Source organism: Melanostigma gelatinosum (genome assembly GCF_949748355.1).
Source record: "Melanostigma gelatinosum genome assembly, chromosome: 5".
Taxonomy (NCBI): Eukaryota; Metazoa; Chordata; class Actinopteri; order Perciformes; family Zoarcidae; genus Melanostigma; species Melanostigma gelatinosum.
The window spans coordinates 11,593,132-11,611,819 of NC_136638.1; the positions used below are offsets into that span (position 1 = coordinate 11,593,132).

An 18,688-nucleotide genomic window follows, 5' to 3' on the forward strand; every position below is an offset into this window, starting at 1 on the left:
TACCCGGTATTATTTTGGCTTTGTTCCTTAAAGGTAAGGTATGTAATTCAACTGTAAAAGGTGCCGAAGTATTATCATTAGGACAGCTTTGAAAGGAGTGTTGGTAGCATGAAGCAGGTCATGAGGAAGCGCAGGAATTGGACAGGGTTATTAAAGGCTGAGAAGACAGCGGATCTGAGAGAGAGAAGTGTGTGTCTGCATGGGTGTGTGTGTGTGTGTGTGTGTGTGTGTGTGTGTGTGTGTGTGTGTGTGTGTGTGTGTGTGTGTGTGTGTGTGTGTGTGTGTTTCAGCCATGTTTGAGATGGTGGAGCAGACATCGCTGACCTCTGCTCCAGGGCCAAGCTGTTCTTTTTGTTATATCGCTCCGACATTACTACATCTCACACTGATTGGGTGTCCTGAGCTGTTACAGCTGACAGGACACCTGGGGCCCCACTTCACTTTCAGAAAAATGCATTTCATGTGGAATTCGAGGCAACTCGGTCTGAGCTGTCCACCAGCAGTTGGAGGGCCTCAATTCCCTCAAGTTGTTACGCGTGCCTGTTTTTAGCTGAGGCTGTGCTGAGCGGAGCAAATCCTGCCATCATATTTAATCAGGGTCTGGAGATGTGGGGGGTGGGTGAGGGGGGAGGGGTTCCTCTGTGTGTTATCTGGGGTCTCCTGCTTTTTATGGCTGAAGTGGAGGTAATCATTGTCGCACATGGAAGCCCCTGGCCGGCTGGTGGAGGAAACGGCACCCAAGGGAGACGGTGTGAGAAAGTGTTATGCACTTGCGGTCACAGACATAGACACCCCCCCAACACACACACACACAAACACACACACACACACACACACACGCAACCCATTGAGGCATGACACGGCATATGTACGGCATGACACGGCCTCCAGGACTCAGTCTCATTGACCTCGAACAGTTCCACTGGGATTGTCTGTCACTTAGCCACGTTGTATATAATGCAGACACACAGAACGCGTTTCAAAACACACGAAAATAAAACATGCATGGGAATGGGTATGTTTGGGTCGTTCTTATTTCTTATTCAACTTATTTCATTCCCCTGAGACCAATTTAAACAGACCTCGAGGGAATTTCCAACATTACATTATTTGCTCTTTCGCGATACCATTTCTTACTGAAAGCCTATAAAAAATAACTGTATTGACTCTAATAGCTGCACACAGCCAGTATGCCAATAACAACCATTGCATCGCATTGAACATGCTCTGCTTCACTCCTCCAGATCTCCCGTTAACCCCGGCCTGGTCTGTGTTCACAGGCTGGGACTGGAGGGATGTGGGAAAGCACAAAGTGTCACCTTCACATTGGCAAAAACAACACGCTCCCTCAAGCAGCGAATGAGCGAGCACAAGAGTTTAACCATGTAAAAGCTCGCCTGCTGCCCAATAACTGTTCACACCTTATCTCTTCTCTTAGGTTCTAAGACAGAGGACCAATTTATCTTCCAAGAAAAGGGGACACTGATAGGAGATTATGTCAGCGAGGCTTATTTTAGGTCCGTCCTCTTGGGAGACTGCAACCTTCGGGTTTAAATTAGGTTGTTTTTTTTAAATAGATGCCAATAGACTCCATGTTTTGCAGAGTGTACCCAATGCTCCAAACCAGCTTCCAACCTTTTTTTTTTGGCTAACGTACCTCCACAGTACTGTGAAGTGCCGCTTCATCGACACCACCTGTCGTTTTCCAAATGTTGTATTCATTTGAATTAATTTCAATTCTATTGTTACATTAAACACACAATTGAACTGTTAATGTTACGGTTTGTTGTAAGACGGAATACTGAGAGGCTAGTTCAACCATTTATCCATATCTAAATATGTCTTGAAGCATTTATCTATTACTTTAAGCGAAATATTTCATTATTTATTTCAGGATTAATGCATTATTCAAATTATTATGTAACAGTCGCCTAAATTGTTTTTATTTGCGTAACATATTTCTCTTTCCCCTTTCTTATGGCATTAAATCTGGTAAAAAAAGGAACTGTGTAAACCATGTAGCTCCTGTATTATGAGATGAATTGATTGTAATAGTGTCAATGCTGCTGTTTATGCACCCACTATTGCAGAAAGTTTTGCATCCAATTGTTGACAACTGAGCAACATTTTCTCCAAAATTGGGAAATAAAGTTGTCGTAAAAAACTCCCCATTTCTTAAACACAAGGAGGCAGCTGATGTGTTTTTCCCCACTCGGGTGCTTGTATTTTCGCTCCGTATGCTATGACATGAAGGCAGCGTGAGCAGATGACTCACATTGGTAATGTCACTCTTCATTGTTGTGTTCAGCTGTTTCCTGCTGATGTCACAATGTCCCTGACTGAAAGCTTGCCTCTAAAAAAGATTGCAGAGATTGAAGTGTTTTTTGTTTTTTTTCCTCTCGATTATTCTACATCGTCTCTCAGCTCCATCACCTTCCCCGAGCCTTTATCTGGAGCGCAGTGAGTTTCTCTTAAGGGAAGCACACAGTTGAAATCCTTTACCCCATTAACCCTCACAGCGGAGAACACACATTGCACACACATTGCCTGCTGGACCTGAAGGCTGTTGCAGAATTTTTAAAAAATCAGCAAGTGTATTTTTGTTGTTGTTTTTTTACACATTTCATCCACGCATGGAATAAGTCCAGCATAATAAGATGGTGGCAGAGAGAAAAGACATTTCCACTTGAAAACCAGGACTTCAAAAAGAACCAGGCTTCCACAGACATGGAGTATTCTCTGATATTACATTTTCAACATGACACAGACCCTGAGAACATCCTGTACCTGGGAAGATATACTTTGATCTTTATTATCCTCTCCTGTATATGAGCCAGGTATTGCCAGCTATGACGCTTTCTTTTGATAAAATGTCATCATGAGAGCTGGTCAGATTGAATCTCTCTTGAAACCTCATTCACAAGACCTCCATCTCTGTGATGTAGGCCAGGACGCTGAATGCTAACACTGCACAGCCTCAGGCATGAGCGTTCTCCTGTGCTATTTAAAACTGTATACAGTATACACTAAATACCAGCATACTTTGTGTCCATTCAATGTGAGGTTGTGTTGTCCTTGTGCTCTCTTTTAAACGTATCGTAAACATGTACAATGGAACTGCGCGAGGCGGTCAGTCTGTGTTCGCAGGAAGAAATTCTGTTTGCGTGTTGTACTTGCCAAAATGAAGTGATTGTGATTGTGAGCAGGCACGAGTCAGACGGAGAAGTGAGCGGAATAGAGTTGGCATGGGATGCGAGGGAGGGAGATACAATCACAAATGTCTGCTGAATTCTTTCAGGGTCCTGAACTTTTAGGAACTCTATCATAAAATAAAATGAAAAATGTTACTCTGCCTTTTCCCCCCCCCCGTGTCTCACCAGCCCCTCCTCCCCCCGAAATCCGTCATCCTGTCTATTGCACTCACCAAGATAGTGGTGACGATGTAAGTTCTGTTCTGCAGGCCGTACGTCTCGTTGCTGCCTCTCACGAAGCTGGCAGTCGTCACATACTTCTCATCTTCGTTCCAGTAGCCAACCTAAGGCGGGGGAGAATGTCAGTGTCAAATACGCTTGAAGTGACATTTTGGACTTGAGTGAATAAAAGCAATTCATCTAAAAATGTTACCACATTTGAAACAGAGGTGAGTATGAATCATGTGTAAGAGGAGGCGTTACTGTAATTTTTTTGAACAAATAAATCAGTAAAATGTAAGGAATTTTTAAAAGGTCAGGAAACGTTCTTTTTCTGCTCAAAGCGTACATGGCATTAAAATGTGATTCTTCTAATATGTTGCTCTTCACTTCATGTAAATAGGAATAAGCCGCTTGATAAATACGCCTTTATATCAGTCAGTGAAGAACTCTTTTACTCCTAAGTTTTTTGCTTTCTGGAGAGTAATTCTTACAAGTTTGCTAAATGTGGATCCAGACCTTTCTTGCACTTCAATGATTCCACTGATAAACTTGCAGGCACAGTTTATAAACAGTGTCCTCGGGCTACAGGCTTACCTTCTTTGGTCCAGAGGGGGCCAGTTCCATGACGCTGACAGTGTAGTTGGTTCGGCGGCCTTTCTCGTTGAACTGAATGTGACCAGTCAATCCATCGATACGGACCTGTAATGGAGTCGCAGACGTTGAATAAGTCATTCTCAGTCTCGGCTGGTGGGTCAATAATGGCTGCGGTGATGCATGGCATTCATCCAGTCCGCACTTCTTGTCCGCGCTGGCAGCGGGCATTAGCGTGTCCCGGCGACACACGCGACGCATGTTCATCGTGGCTCGCGTGCGTTTGTAGAGTATTCATTTGTAAATGGTCCACAGTGCCTGGTCCATGCGGAAGTGAATGACAGACGGTGTGTGCGTGTGTGTGTACGGTGCAGTGTGTTTGTCTTGGCTGTGTGACGGAGTAAATTGAGCGAAAGCGGCTTCGATCTACAGTCCACGCGCAGGCAGATGGCTAGATTGACACCGAGCAGGCCGCTGGACAGTCATCCTGCAGACAGAGCCTCGGGCTGCACGCACACTCACAAACTCACATGCAATCACATGTACGCCCCTCACACCCAAAGGCCATTTGTAATAATACCTCCACACCATATGTAAATGATCTCCTAGAGTAAATAGATAACATATTTCTTTGTGTTTTTAATTGGAAACTGCATTTCAAATGTAGAATGATGTTCGTTCCTCAAAATACACATGCTGTCGCATGCACGAGTGTCTCCATGAGACAATGTGAAGTCTCAAGGGCAGCCCAGCATTTCTATTTCCATTGCCAAATATTATGTTTCTAAACTCAATTGCTACTGTCATATTCCATGATGATCATGGCTGCGTGTTATTGCCTGCAGGTTTTGTTTACCAGCCACGATGTCACATTTGATACTGCAGAGCTCTCCTACGCCTTAATGTGAACTTTACACGACAGAATGAGACCTAATTTGTTCAGCCAGCCCCAACTCAGGAGCCGTTAGCCAATGTGACACTCATGAATTTCCACGTGCGCGTGCATGTGTGTGTGTGTGTGAGGGTCTATGTATGTGCACACATTAGCATGCCCCCCGTGTATGCACACAGACCTGCTGCAGGGCTCTCTGGATGTCTATGCCCTGCCCCCAGGGAGCTGGTGGGTTGGCAAGACACTCTCCAGCGTTGCCCCTGCGAGAGATGTCTATCCTCTGCTTCCTTAAATTCTGAAAGGCCATGGACATGACTTTCACCCCGTCATATGTTAGCGCGCCAGTGTACTGTAAAGAGAGAGCAGACCATTCAAACCGAAGCAAACACAAGCGACAAAAACTGATAAAGGTCTCGGCCGAGGAAAGGCAAGGCAGTGATGAAAAATAAGTCAGAATTTCATAAAGTCTCCCCTAGCTTTGCGTTCACACCTAAAGACATCATTTCTAATACTACAATTTAAGGTTTACTTCTTGACCTTGTAAAAACAAATCCTGGCATCGATCCTCTATCTCAACTGGTTGTTATTACAAATCAAGAATCATTTCATAGCAGAAATCCCAGCTCTGAATCCCTTAACTCTGATAGGATCACAGATTAAAATCCAATAGAAATCCTTTCATAGCTTGTTGCGATATGCTGCTGACAGTCACAAACAAACTAACTGACAGAGGAAATAAAACAACCTTCTTGGCCGCTACTTAAAACCTGATCTCTTAACATCTCAACGTGCCTCACGACTTCTCGTATTAACGCTTCAAAGATAGAAGAGAAAAATAAAAGAAGAAAAGGAGGAGAGATCAGAGAGCAAAGCAGTACTTTGAGTCCACTCTTGGGCACTTTGGAGTCTTTGTTGTCAAACTCCATCCACTGCTGCACGACGCGGCTGATGCCGGGCTCGGAGTTGTTGACGAGCTGGAAGCCGGTGATGTTCGCCCCACCTTTCCTCAGGTCTGTCAGGTCGATGTCCAGGAAGCCCTGAGACAGGAAGTGGACAGGAAGAGAGGGGAACTGAGAGATGGAGGTGAACAAGATAATTACGATTTCATCACCGTGCACAACGCATGATTAGCAGAGTCCTCAAAGGAATTGAATTGAACTCCTGGCATTGGACATTGACCCGCACTTGCTGCAGTGACAATAGAAAATCGGAGGGTTCACTAGTACCAGTGGTTCCAAACAAACCTTAAAAGAAATCAATTCTTACTGGGCTGTCAAAATTTGCCAAATACGACGTTTGAATATTCAATCGAAAAAAATCACCTCATACCTCATCCCTGCCTTCTCCGAAAACACAATGGAGAAAGACGTGATTTACTGTAAAGGTATCATCTCCTTCATGTATTTTCTCCCCCGACTATTATGTTAGAAGGCAGTTTTTCATAGCCGGAGAATGGCAGAGAGGCAGCTTCGGTATCTGAGCAGGCCGCCTGTCAGCGTGGGGTAAAGAGGAGGCAGACGAGTGGGACCGGGTGGGAGGAGACACAATTTGTCTAAGATTTGAGAGCAAAGTTTTGACTGATGAAAAGAAAAGGTGTCTCTCCGGTGTCTCTCCTGCTCGCCAGGCTACGATTTATATCCTTTCCCTTTCTTCTCCGCTCTGATGTTATTTCTTTCATGTCATTTTGAGCTTCGGGCTCTCTCTTGGCAACTTCGCTTGTTTACTTTATCTCTTCATACCCGTGCAGTGAAGACGGTTTCGGGGCGGGTCGGCAGGTACAAAACGAAGGCAAGCTCAAACTCCTCTCTCTTCGGTCTACCGAATGTACCCGTGTGTGTTTCTGGGTGTCCATATTTCTCAGTTGAGCAGACAGACTAGTGTCTTTCTTTTCTGCTCCATGTGTGAGCTAATGCGGCGCAGTGAGCTGAAGAGGTTACTATAGAAACTAGCCTTTGCCAGCACAGAACATGGCGCGGGGTATTTCTGACATATTTCACATTGTAACCACTCAAACCCTTGCTTCTTTTCTCTGTCACTCTATCAAACCGTTCTTTTCAGACACACACACACACACAGAGCTGCAGACGTACACACAAGTAGGTAAATAAGTTCAATTCTGAAATGGTGCAAGGACACAGAAAATGTAATTTCTGCACAAACCTTTCAATGGGCCCATTATAAAAGACTGTGGCCACTTTGTGTATCAGCTGTTATTACCGTCTGAGGCTTATCATTCGAAATTAAATCTGGCAAACTGGCCAGACAAGAGAGATTGAGCCAATCTAAAACTGCAGCACTGAGAAATTGCTCAAGCCAGCAGCTGCATATTAATGCATATTACCAGATTACAGCTTCAGTTGATGTCAATTTTCTCTTCATTTGGATGCATTTAGCAAGTCTGGCGGAGGCCGACGGGGTCTACACACCATTTGCACTGTGAAAATGGCAGCAGACAGAAGGGCGCTAAGCTTGCATACATTCGCCGGCTGAAAGATTTCTGACTGTCATGACACGTTTCTCGCTCGTGCTTTTACTGTGAGTCTACTACTGTGCGGCCGTTATGTCTGCAGGTTTGACGATCCAGTGAAAGAACGAAGTCGCTGTGGAGGAGAATGGGATGGACAACGCAGAAGACATTAAAAAAAACAGGCAGTTTTTAGGCTAAATCACTCGGCCCATGCAAGTCTATAAAAACTGGCAATAAAACACTGAAAGCCTGGAATCCTGTTAAAAGCCGCATTTAATAGCGATGCAAATGAATTAATCGAGGTGTGAAAGTATGAAGACAAGTATGTGGAAAATGTCAACGAAATGGGAAAAGATATAAAACATGCAGAGATAATGACGACTCCTTACCAGGTTAGCCAGGATGTAGTGGTAGCTCTTTGCATTCTTGCCTTGTTCAACAATCTGGAAGACAAGGTCAGAAGAGATAAAGAAAATAAAACGCCTGTGATACAGAAACAGACGGTTGGTTTGTGTGTGTGTGTGTGTGTGTGTGTGTGTGTGTGTGTGTGTGTGTGTGTGTGTACAACTGAGAGAGAGGTTTTGACAGTGTCTCAGCAGCATACCTGGTAGAGTGCACAGTACCTGACCTTGTGGACGACAGACACAATACATCAGAGCAAATGGACTAAACGCTAAACATTGAATAAAATAGAAGATGACTAACTTCACAAAGAGCAGCTTTAATAAATGATTAAAACTTCAACATACCAAAAGACTCCATATAATAAAATTCAGCAAAGTAGCTTCAGGATTCAGTTATAAAACAGCTACGCATGAAAGACATGCTCTCTCCCATCTCCTTTACAGTCCTGCTCTCCTCTCCAACATTTGTTGCTTTTGGCCAGACACCCGCTTCCACGAAAAAATATTATCGATCACACACAAACCCACCACTGATACGATTCATATGAATACAAATGCAACTGAATTAATTAATTCACTGATAATTATGATGTGTAACCACGAATAAAAGCAAATCACACCCCCCGAAACCACCCGAGCTGGCCATTTAAAAAGCAAGGAATTATAGTTATTATTACAAAATAAACTAATGAATGAATAAAAAGGGGGGGAAAAAAAGTCTAATTACTTAAAATGGGCAGAAATTGAATAAAAAATGAAATGAACACCCTTTACTGACAGTAAACTGCGCGTAACGTATCACGTTTCCCATCCTCGAGGCTTTTACGTGTCGTAAAATCTGTCAACAATTTGTCAATATAATACTGTGCACTGTACGTTATCTTTTTCTATTCTCCTCCTACTCATCTGTTTTCAATAGTGTTACCCTGAGAGCTCTTATTTGATCTGTGATCTTATATTTAAATAACGTACTGCTTCTAGCTTCCTAGAACTCCAACGTGATCCAACAACAAGATCATCAAGTGCTGAACTGTGCACAAGACCCTCTCCCACGCCTGCACCTCTCGTCCACCTGCGCCGCTGTAACTCTCTGTCTGCAGGCGTCACAGGTCAGCCGAGCACACCGAGGGTTTGAACATCGCGGTGGGAGGAGGTGTGTAGAGTGGTTTATTTTGTCAAAGAAATGGGCACATTGGACAGCAGTTTGACTGACGTTTAAATGTAGATGTGGAGTCGAGACAGACAAAAGTAAATAAATAGATGAAAGCAACTGCTGTACTGTACAACAAATGTGTGTGTCATCACAGCATACTGGGCCGTCACATGAAATAAGGCCGAGTGGGCAGCACTTATTCAAAGCCATGCACCATCCAGTTAATAGCCTTAGGCCAGTGGATAAGAGGCTCATTCCACTGTCTCTGCTCAGGCACCACGCATGACCTCACACATCACTCCTCTCCCTCTGCGAGCATTCTCCCTCGCGAATACTTCGGGGAAGTGCACTCATTTGTTTGTGTGTTATGTGGGTCTAATGATGCTGTAGGTCATGACAGAAGGTGGCATTTGTTATTAATAGTGACCCCGGCACAAGGCGGGCCCCGCGGCCAAGTCCCAGGTGAGGAAATACCGAAGGGAAGGAGGAGAGACACACACCAGCGCTGACACCAATAGGCTACAGACACCGGGGGGGAAAGCACGCATTACTGCCACAGTCCACCCTCAAATGGAAGTGGTTTTTGATGCGAGTAGCTTTTTAATTATACATGCAGATTTGAAGAGCCGCTCGCGGTTCGACCCCGAGAGAACGGGTCATTTTTTCCATCTCTCGGAAACATTTTCGCGGTAGCTCTTCTGTCAGGATAAATGTTCCCTAAGGAGAATACATCAACATTCAGTTTATGTGAGAAGTCGCCCTCAGGAATCTGTCAGTGACATTATCGCAGGAGAATCTGTGTGCTACATGAGATGAAGGAGATGAACACAGGAGGGAGTTTAAAGGGCAAAATAGGCAGTGGCGTGTGTGTGTGTGTGTGTGTTCGCCATTGTTTGGATGCACAGACGGGGCAGTGTGGAGGCAGGAAGCAGATGTGGGTGATTGATGGTGGCCATCTGAATGGAGAACTTCTCAGGCTCAGCTCCTGTAAACTGGTGAGAACTGATGCAATAACCTTAACTGTAGACACCGGGCCATCAATAACAGTCACACAGAGCAGCCACAGACGACACAGCTCGACGGGGACTGTGTGTGTTTGTGTGTTACGAACAGCATCAAAGTGCATGTGTGTGCGAAGTTTTTTTTTCTTCTTATAAACAACAATATACTGAAACAAAAGAAAAGCTAATAAAATCGGACTGAAAAGTCATAAATCATACAAGTGACATCAACAAGCAAAACAATGCAAATATGAGGAATGTGTCATATATTTCTGGGGATACAACTGCTGCTATGTATTAATGGTGGCTAGCCTTCATGCACGTCAAATGTGCCGGTTGCAGCACCTTGTTCTCAGCAGACACTTTGACTTGTCATAGCAGGAAAAGCGCAGGTGAAACCAATTTTGTTCACGATGAGCCATCACAGCGAGCCAGCATGCACAATACCAGAGCCCTGGAACTAGCAGACGTCATAAATACACCTGTGATTTTCCTGCTATGACAAAGGTCAACAATCATACGAGCAGATTTCCTGCATTTAAACAATGGGTAACTGATTGCAGACAGAGGGAGATAAATACAGGCTTTTTGGTTGTTAGCTGGAAGGCTAACTGTCCCAAGCGCATTTCATCAGCTGTAGCTAGCTAGGTAGTGATTGTGCACAAACTGGGCTTTGAAAGGAAACAAATGGAGCCTGAAACCTCACAAACTCATGGAGCGAAATAGTTGGAAGTAATGCTCGTTTACTATTGTAGGCAGTAAGCTAGTTAGCCAGACGTGCTAATGATTGTGGCTTACATGAGAGCCGACAAACACTGTTTAATGCAATTTCTACACTTCTGCTGTCATGTTTTTCATTTTGGAAATGCTACAAAAAAGAAACCACCATACAAACTGTTTAAATGTTGAGTAAAACTCTTGACAGACCTGCTGTGCCTAGTTAAGCTGCGATTGAACAGTCAATTGTGATGCCAAAATCCTTTTCCTTTCGACCGGGCATAGGTGAGTAAGTGATGATCCTATCACAGAAGAACTGCCGACTCCAAATGCCAATGCTGTGTTATTTATCTCCTCCGTCCGTGATGCTAAACAACACGGCAGACCACCAACCAACCCCCTCTATTAATATCCCCTCCTTTCTCTTCCTGCCTCTGTCCCTTGCTCATCTGATTATAATATATATATATATATATATATATATATATGTATATATACACATTTTCTGTATTGGTCCTTTAAAACTGACTGATCATGTAAAATGCCTACTTGAGTGCATAACATACAACTGTGGTTTCACTGTGTTATGAGGCCTTTCAGCTGAAATTGCATTATGCTATTGCAACATAATTACATAATCCCCTCTCACTGCAAAAACAAAGAAAAGCTCTTTACCTTTTTGAGGATGCCAGTGAGCCTCTCAGTCTCACAATCGATAATGATCTGGCCCTCCTTCCTCTTGTCCAAATCCTGGAACACTTTCAAGAAGGAGGCCTCCGTCATGGTCTCCACGTTGACCGAGGTCACCAGCCAGTTCTGCTCCGCTGCCGTGTCCAGAACCTTCTGCAGCACTGACAGGCCTAGACAGAAGAGTGGAGAAGGGGGAAACCGTAAGTGTTCGGGAAACATTCTGCAAAGACATTCAAGCTGAATGAAGTGATGAATGCCGACTGAGAGCGAATCATACCTGTCTGTGCTTTATTAGGCGACGTCATTAATGTTCAAGTTAATCTTATACAGTGTAAGATAATGTGAAGTCAGGTAGTCTTTTTATCCCAGAGGGGCAGTGTGTTGTACATCCAGCAGTAATACAATCCCACCAATCAGCACACTAACAATTCACACAGAAGACATAATGTTGTTCAACAGTCCAACAGCGGCAGGGACCAATGAGTGTGTGCAGCTATGTTATGAGTGGAGAGATAAATTAAAAACTATTTGGGAAAGAAACAGAAGCTGTGCAGCAAACCAAACTGCTCTTGATAGTCTTGATTCATCAGAACCTCCCCTGTAGCTTCAGTGATAACGGCTAACGAGTGGGACAGCCCATTAAGCACTCTGACACGTACAGGTGTGCTTTTCCAGTGCGTACAGCGCGGGGCTAAATAATCGCCACTTCCACACTAACAAATAATCAGCCCGTGTATCATCGGCGACGACACACTCACAGCCAGCTTTACGTCCTCGGAGCACCAATTACAGGTGCCGTTACTCAATTACACCGTCGCCACTGCGCCTCGGAGACACTTGAGTGCCGCGGAGGCAGAGGTAGAGCAGCCAATGAGCTAAGGGCTCATGCTAAGACAGGAAATAAATGGCGATTAGAGAACACATTGATCTTGAGCTCTGATTTACAATCTGACTCACTGTTGTACTTCTTTGCTGCTGGCGGTAGACCAATCAGAGCCCTCTCGAGCTGGCAGCCACAGTTGTTCCACAGAGTAAATAAAGTAATTTCACCCGCAGCAGACGGGCAGACATTACCGAAATGAATCATTTACGAAATTTAGAAAATGTAAACTAATACACGATGTAGCTGTATTTGCTTTTCCTCCACGAAGCTGGCAAACACTGCTCGAGTCAGCATGGGCCTATACATAATGTGTTTTGCATATCCTCCACGTGCGTTTGTTCATGTTCATACAGACATTTTTTTATGCATATTGAGCAAATGTAAATATGGCTGATCCACAACAACAGCAGCACAGACCTGTCAAAGGAAGAATGAGAAAGGCAAAGTCACAGCCTCTGAAAGATGATTGCCTGGCATTATTAAAATGCACGCCAGCTGCTCTCCAGGCAATTCCTGCTGCCTGTTTGACGCCTGGTCATTAAGAAAGGAAAAGATGGATGCTGTTTTCACCTCCACATGTGACCACAATACAGTACAGGTATATAAATTAGACACCCCCAGAAAGATGACTTGTAATCATGTACATGGTGACGTATGGCACCTGTCACGGTGTCTCTGTCCATTCACGTTGGGTCATGAATAATCGCCGTTCTCGGTGCTGACGGATTCAGTAGGAGCTGTGAAACTGATGATAGGCACGGCGACACCAGGGGGGGGGGGGGGTAATCATAGCCGTGAATAAGGCCAGTGGGTGCTGAGGAGACTGGGTCTTTGAATGGAGTCGAGTCCTGGTTTCAGCACCACGGACAGCACCATGCAACATAATCTGGCCCGGCAGTTTGTGAAGGAAGCTCGTTTGATCTTTTCATTTGTTTGGTAATCTGGTTTTGCATTATGTAGATTAGGTTCCGGCGCTTGAGGAAGACGAGCTACAATAGGTGTATTGTTCATTTTGTCTCGTGTTGAGGATGTTTTGTGGTGTAAAGTATTACAGAGAAACCTGGAGTCAACTTTCCGTCAATGTTATCAGTGTGGCTGGAGTATTACATTTCTTTATCTTTTCTTATCTCCCATCTATTCTTCCTTCCTTCCCTGCTTTCGTCCCTTTTTAGTCTCACTGTGTTTGCATTGAATATCCTCTCGCCTTTGCAAAAGTAGCCATTTGGGTTATGCACCCCTATAAATCAGAGCCAGCCTGACAGGGAGGCTCGTGAGACTGGCCAAGGTAAAAATGGTCCTCTGAAGGCATCCTGGAAGAGAATAATATCATAATAGAATCTGGCTGTCATAAGCATCCCTCTGGCCAGAGGCAATACACAGAGACCTGGGCACCAGGCAATCGAGAGTAGAGAAAATAACACTTTGGGGAAACCATTTCCTGAATATTGTTTATGATAGGTTTAATGGACTATCAAATTTGTTTTTCGGTTCTTGGCTTTTGAAAATAAAAAAGGAGAGGCACTGTTATTGGCGGATGCTGCGCGAAAAGGCAGCGAGACAAATGTTAATAGAAAAAAAGTGAGAAAAAAATAGTTCAATATACTAAAAGGGTTTTGACCTCTTTTTTTCCCTTCTTCAAGCCCCTTGGAAGTTGTGACAGAAACCCCCACACTGGTTCAAATAAACACACAACACTGCGTAAAACACTAATATATTTTATAGAAGATATGTATTTATGCTTCCGATTTTTTCAGACTGGAGAACTTTGACCTTTTTATCGGCAATATCACCTAACAGTCCTTAAAAAAAGATCGAATATTTGGAAAAAGCACACACACACCATTTTTTTGTTTAAAGCTTAAAATAACCCTGTAGGAAGGGTGACTACAGCGTAGTATCCAGGCAACAGAGAACTACTGATATGGATTCCACCTGCTCCATCCCACCACTCAGTCACACAGGAGTGACACTGCACACACATCTACCACCCAACAGTTTGTGAGTTGGTAATGAAGGGATCACGGAAGATAATAATAAAAAAAAGAATCTGTGGCACATGTGTGGCGCTACGGCCATCACGAATCAATAGGGCTAGAGACCGCTGTGAAATCTCCTCTGTCACCGCTTAACAGTGTGCTCTGCAGAGTGACACGATGGCATCCGTCTGTTAAAGCTGACTTAATGCTGCTTATGTCTCTCACACAAGTGCAGATGAACGTTGCAATAATTTGCATGTGCACAACATTTTGTGCACACGCTTTTGGACACGCTCACACAAAAACACACCCTTCACAGTCTCGCTCCAAAACCCACAGCACCTGGGACAGATGGCACGGCATTATGGGAAGGCTACAGCTGATTGGCTAGAGAGGGGTAGAACGAGAAGGAGGTGCGCTGCTGTATTTATGCAGGACTGTTACCAAGATGTTTAAATTGTTGGCTACCGCATTATTTCATGCTGTTTTTTCTTTTCTGACAAAGGGACTGTTGCAACACGTGTAACTGCTGAGGACCGCTCAATATGAAGAGCTTCATCTTTTATTCCATTGTGTGATTTGTCTGCTAGCCGGTGCGGGTCCATGTTTTTTGTCACTGTTCTCCGTCCGCACAAAGACGGCGGTTCTGAAAAAGATCTTCTGATTGCTGCTCATTGCTGCACAATGGCTACGATTGACCCCATTGCTGTCGCCATGGCAATATGAAGACGACAAATGGCGGTTGGTTCAATGGCTGCTTTCTGCCTCTTACCGTCTTCATGTGACTGTACTTAAACAGGCTTTTTAAATGGTTTTTAAGCCTTTAAATATGTTGGTATTCAAACATGAACGAGGATGATTAAGTATGTGAGGATGTGTTTGTAATTGATAACAATTGAAAACCTTCAAATCAAATATTTTAGAGAACAATCTACATAAAATGATTATGTCATATATATATATATATATAGTTAGAGTTCCAGGTTTCCTACCTGAGTCAGAACTGTACATGTAGACAAACTTGGTCCATCCGTAGTGGTTGATCACTCCCACCAGAGCGTCCTGGACCTCGGGCCTCAGCTGGATGACAAACTGGTTGGCCGTCTCGATGGGGAAGGACGGCGTGACGAAGCAGACATGCAGCGCCCCGCAGAAGGACATGAGCATGTTGACCGTCTTCCTGTCGTACAGGCCGATGATGGCATACACACCTTTGGAGAACTGGGAGCAAACTGCCAGAGAGGGAAAAAAGAAAACAGTCAGAGAGGATATTAGAGAAGGTTCGTAGGGCAGTTAAAGCAAACCAAAATGAAAATGTTGTGAGAATTGTAAGAGTTGCACCGCAGCATTTCAGCTTCACACAGTGGATTGAACTGCGTAGACCAATTCACACTCTGCATAATGCAATACAATGTTTATCTATGTCGTCTTTTAATCATTGTACAGTACTTTAAATGATGTCCTACTGGGTCAAATAGTCAATGAGACGGTCGATACCAGCATCTCCAACGAGAACATTTGCTGCTTTTCCCCGTCATACAGTGGATTGATATTTAGATTTTTGTTAAAACAGAAAAAGCAATTTGAAGACATCCCCTTGGATTATGATGTATTTTTGTTATGCTAATGAGATCAACATAACTAATCAATGAATTAATAAATGTATTATTGAATGATCTGAACTCAAACTGAATTGAACCATATTGAGTTCTAGGTAGAGCGGAGGTTTTCGTTGTGCTTTCGTTTCTCATTGTATCACCTGAATGCCCAAATGTGTAAAAAGAAGCAATCCACGATCTATCCCCAAACCTGAAAAGAGGTATCCATCATTGGTAACAATTTGTCATCGCAGAGTGCCTTATCCTCAGTGGAAAACAGCTCGAACAGCCTCGATTCAACTACTGTGTGACATGTTTATGCAGAGCTGGCCAGTTTGTCCATCTGTGTACCACCAGTCGGTGTGTTTGCCTTCAGTGAGAGGCAGAGGCTGAAGGCAGATTAGGTGTAGAGAGGTTAATCAATGCATCCCCAGGGTTCCATTGGCATTTTACTGGCAGCAGGAGGCGGTTTGCATCGCTCATTTGCTTTTCTCCCTCACTCTCTCTGTCTCCCATTGTACCCTGACTCCCTTCACACCCTTCCTTCACACCCACATAGCCAATTTATGTTTTTTAGTCATCTCTTCGGAAGGTCTCGCCTCTCATTCGCTTTCAGCTCTCGCAGGTCTGGCCCGGGCTATTTTCCGCCGCGGCGATGGGTGGGGGCCTTACTTATCTCGGTATTTACCAAACAGATTGAAGTCGCTGCGCGAGGGCCAGCTCGCTGCTAGGAGCTGAGGGCAAGACAGAGAGGATGGCCCGTACCCAAAACGCCTAACCCGTCACAGACCTGCACCCGCCGGGCAGGCACGTGTCTGTGTGTGTGTGTGTGTGTGTGACGGAGATAGAGGGAGAGGGATGAAAGTCAGCCGTATCACGTAGAAATACATGTGCGCACACACATGCAGTAGTGCTCCGAAAGCCTGGTGACTCACCCTACTTAAAGCGAGCCCTGAAATAGACATTTTGAGCCTCGCCACACTGACTCAGTAACAGAACTATCTTCCCTTCACGGGCCGCACACGCCGTCGCTGTTAAATAGACACACTCTCAACTATTGCTTTCCACCAGAATACATTATATTTCCCCCTTACAAATTTCCAGGACCAATTTCAGCAGTGGCCTCCATGTTCTCTGCCGGGATGAAAGGTAATGAGAGCTTGTTTGACTTTTTGTGCAGCGTCCCATTACTCTGCCCTGCAGCAGGTTACCGTGTCTCAATGAATATGAGTCATTTCTCAAACCTACAGTATGTGTGTCCGACAAAAAAAACAAAAAAAGAGAGAAAAAAAAAACACGCAGCCATGTGGCACGGACCTCCTGCTCCGAGCTGGCAAGAGAAGCATGTGCTCGTCTAATTCGACAAGAGCATGACACAGAACATTAGTGTAAACTCAGCGGTCTCGGGTCTGGTTCTGGTAGCAGCACAGAGGAGCGGCGCGCTGAGTGCGTTTGCCTTTGCGAGCGGCTTGTTAGCGGCGCTCCACATGTGTGGCGACATTGGAGGCAGGGCTGAGAGACCCGAAAGTGACCCCGAAGACCCCGGCAACACCTGTCCGCCCAGGCACTCGTGTCTCCTCGCCACAGTTACAGCTGCCATGGCAGCAGAACTGAGGTTGCCCGGGCAACGTTCTGTGTCTCTGGCAGGGATTGTGAGTGTTTGGACATTTTGTCATAATTAGGTCCACCCCCCCTCAAGGAATTAGCAAATTTGCAAAACTGACTTGGCTTTTTGCAATTTCCTCAAATAGTGGAAGATTTGCAGCACATTTCCACAGCAGCACAGTTTAGTTTACAGCATATACGCACACAGATGATGCAGGGAAAGCTCACTGGATCTGTCTTCTGATGTTATATTTTCACCCATCCTAAACTTTTCCTGTGAATGAACAATAAGTTGATTTGAATTTGCCGTGGTCAAAAGAGTTTTGAGCCGCAGGAGGAGAAGAGGGGAAAAAAACCTCAAATCCCAGAGGGACTGATACTCGCACAACAGGAGGAGCTGTCAGAAACAACTCACGCAGCCACTGTCTTCCCCGTTCTCTGTTTCCTGTGGCCTGCAGCTGTTCCTCTGCTTAGCATGAGCCAAATATCAAATGACAGACGTGCGGCACAAAGAGGGCGTGTTAGTGACAGTCGTTCCTGCATCTCGAGCTGTGGATGGAGGGGAGGGTGATGCTAGAGGGTGGCGGGCAACGCTGCATCCTTCCTTCTGCCCGTGAATGTTTATCGCCCAGTATGAATTTACATAGAACGACCGGACCATTGCTGGTTCACTCTTAAAACATAAAAGTCTGACTTTGAATTTATGGCTGCATTGATAATGGAGCTTCAAAACTATACGTATTTGAAATAACAATGCATTCGAATTAACTTACGATGGGCTTAGTTTACAGCCTGAACCTTATTTGACCGAATCTATAAATCAATAAATTATCCTGATATCAAAGTGAGGCCATTTTAATGGGCACCATGTAAACACAGGATCCTTTTTTGACGGCTAACTGCATCAGTCAAAGGTGTCAAGGTGCCTTTGTGCATGGTACCCGCCTCCCAGCTGCTCCACTGGAGCTGCACACACTAACCAGTGTACAGTACAGGACTGTGGAATTGAGGAGCAGCTCCTTTGTCTTTCTGTGTGTGTGTGTGTGTGTGTGTGTGTGTGTGTGTGTGTGTGTATGTGTGTGTGATTCTTTTTTCAATAGCTCTGCATTGCTTGATATGTCAAGAGAAACCAATACAGCTGGATTGAATTGTACCGGGTGCAGTCGCAAAACCATTTCTCTAATTCATTTTTAGGGGAAGCCGCAAGCGGGTTTGCGAGAATCAATATGAGGAATGTCTGTGGAGCGCGTTGGCTCAGTAAAAGCATGTAATCTGGACTCACGGTGACCGCATGCAAA

The 18,688-nt window shown here is 44.6% G+C and overlaps 1 protein-coding gene across 1 annotated transcript in view; it reads right to left on the reverse strand.

Annotated features, from left to right (window-relative positions):
- The window catches only part of gria1a (glutamate receptor, ionotropic, AMPA 1a), a 49,532-nt gene extending 34,163 nt beyond the window's left edge, over positions 1–15,369 (reverse strand). Inside the window, exons 1-7 of the mRNA XM_079268338.1 lie at positions 15,180–15,369; positions 11,314–11,498; positions 7,753–7,806; positions 5,775–5,933; positions 5,078–5,245; positions 4,008–4,112; positions 3,425–3,535 (exon numbers count right to left, since the gene is read on the reverse strand). Of these exons, the coding sequence (XP_079124464.1) occupies positions 3,425–3,535; positions 4,008–4,112; positions 5,078–5,245; positions 5,775–5,933; positions 7,753–7,806; positions 11,314–11,498; positions 15,180–15,354 (957 nt within the window). The 5' untranslated portion in view covers positions 15,355–15,369. The remainder of the gene's footprint in view (positions 1–3,424; positions 3,536–4,007; positions 4,113–5,077; positions 5,246–5,774; positions 5,934–7,752; positions 7,807–11,313; positions 11,499–15,179) is intronic.
- Positions 15,370–18,688: the final 3,319 nt, after the last annotated feature.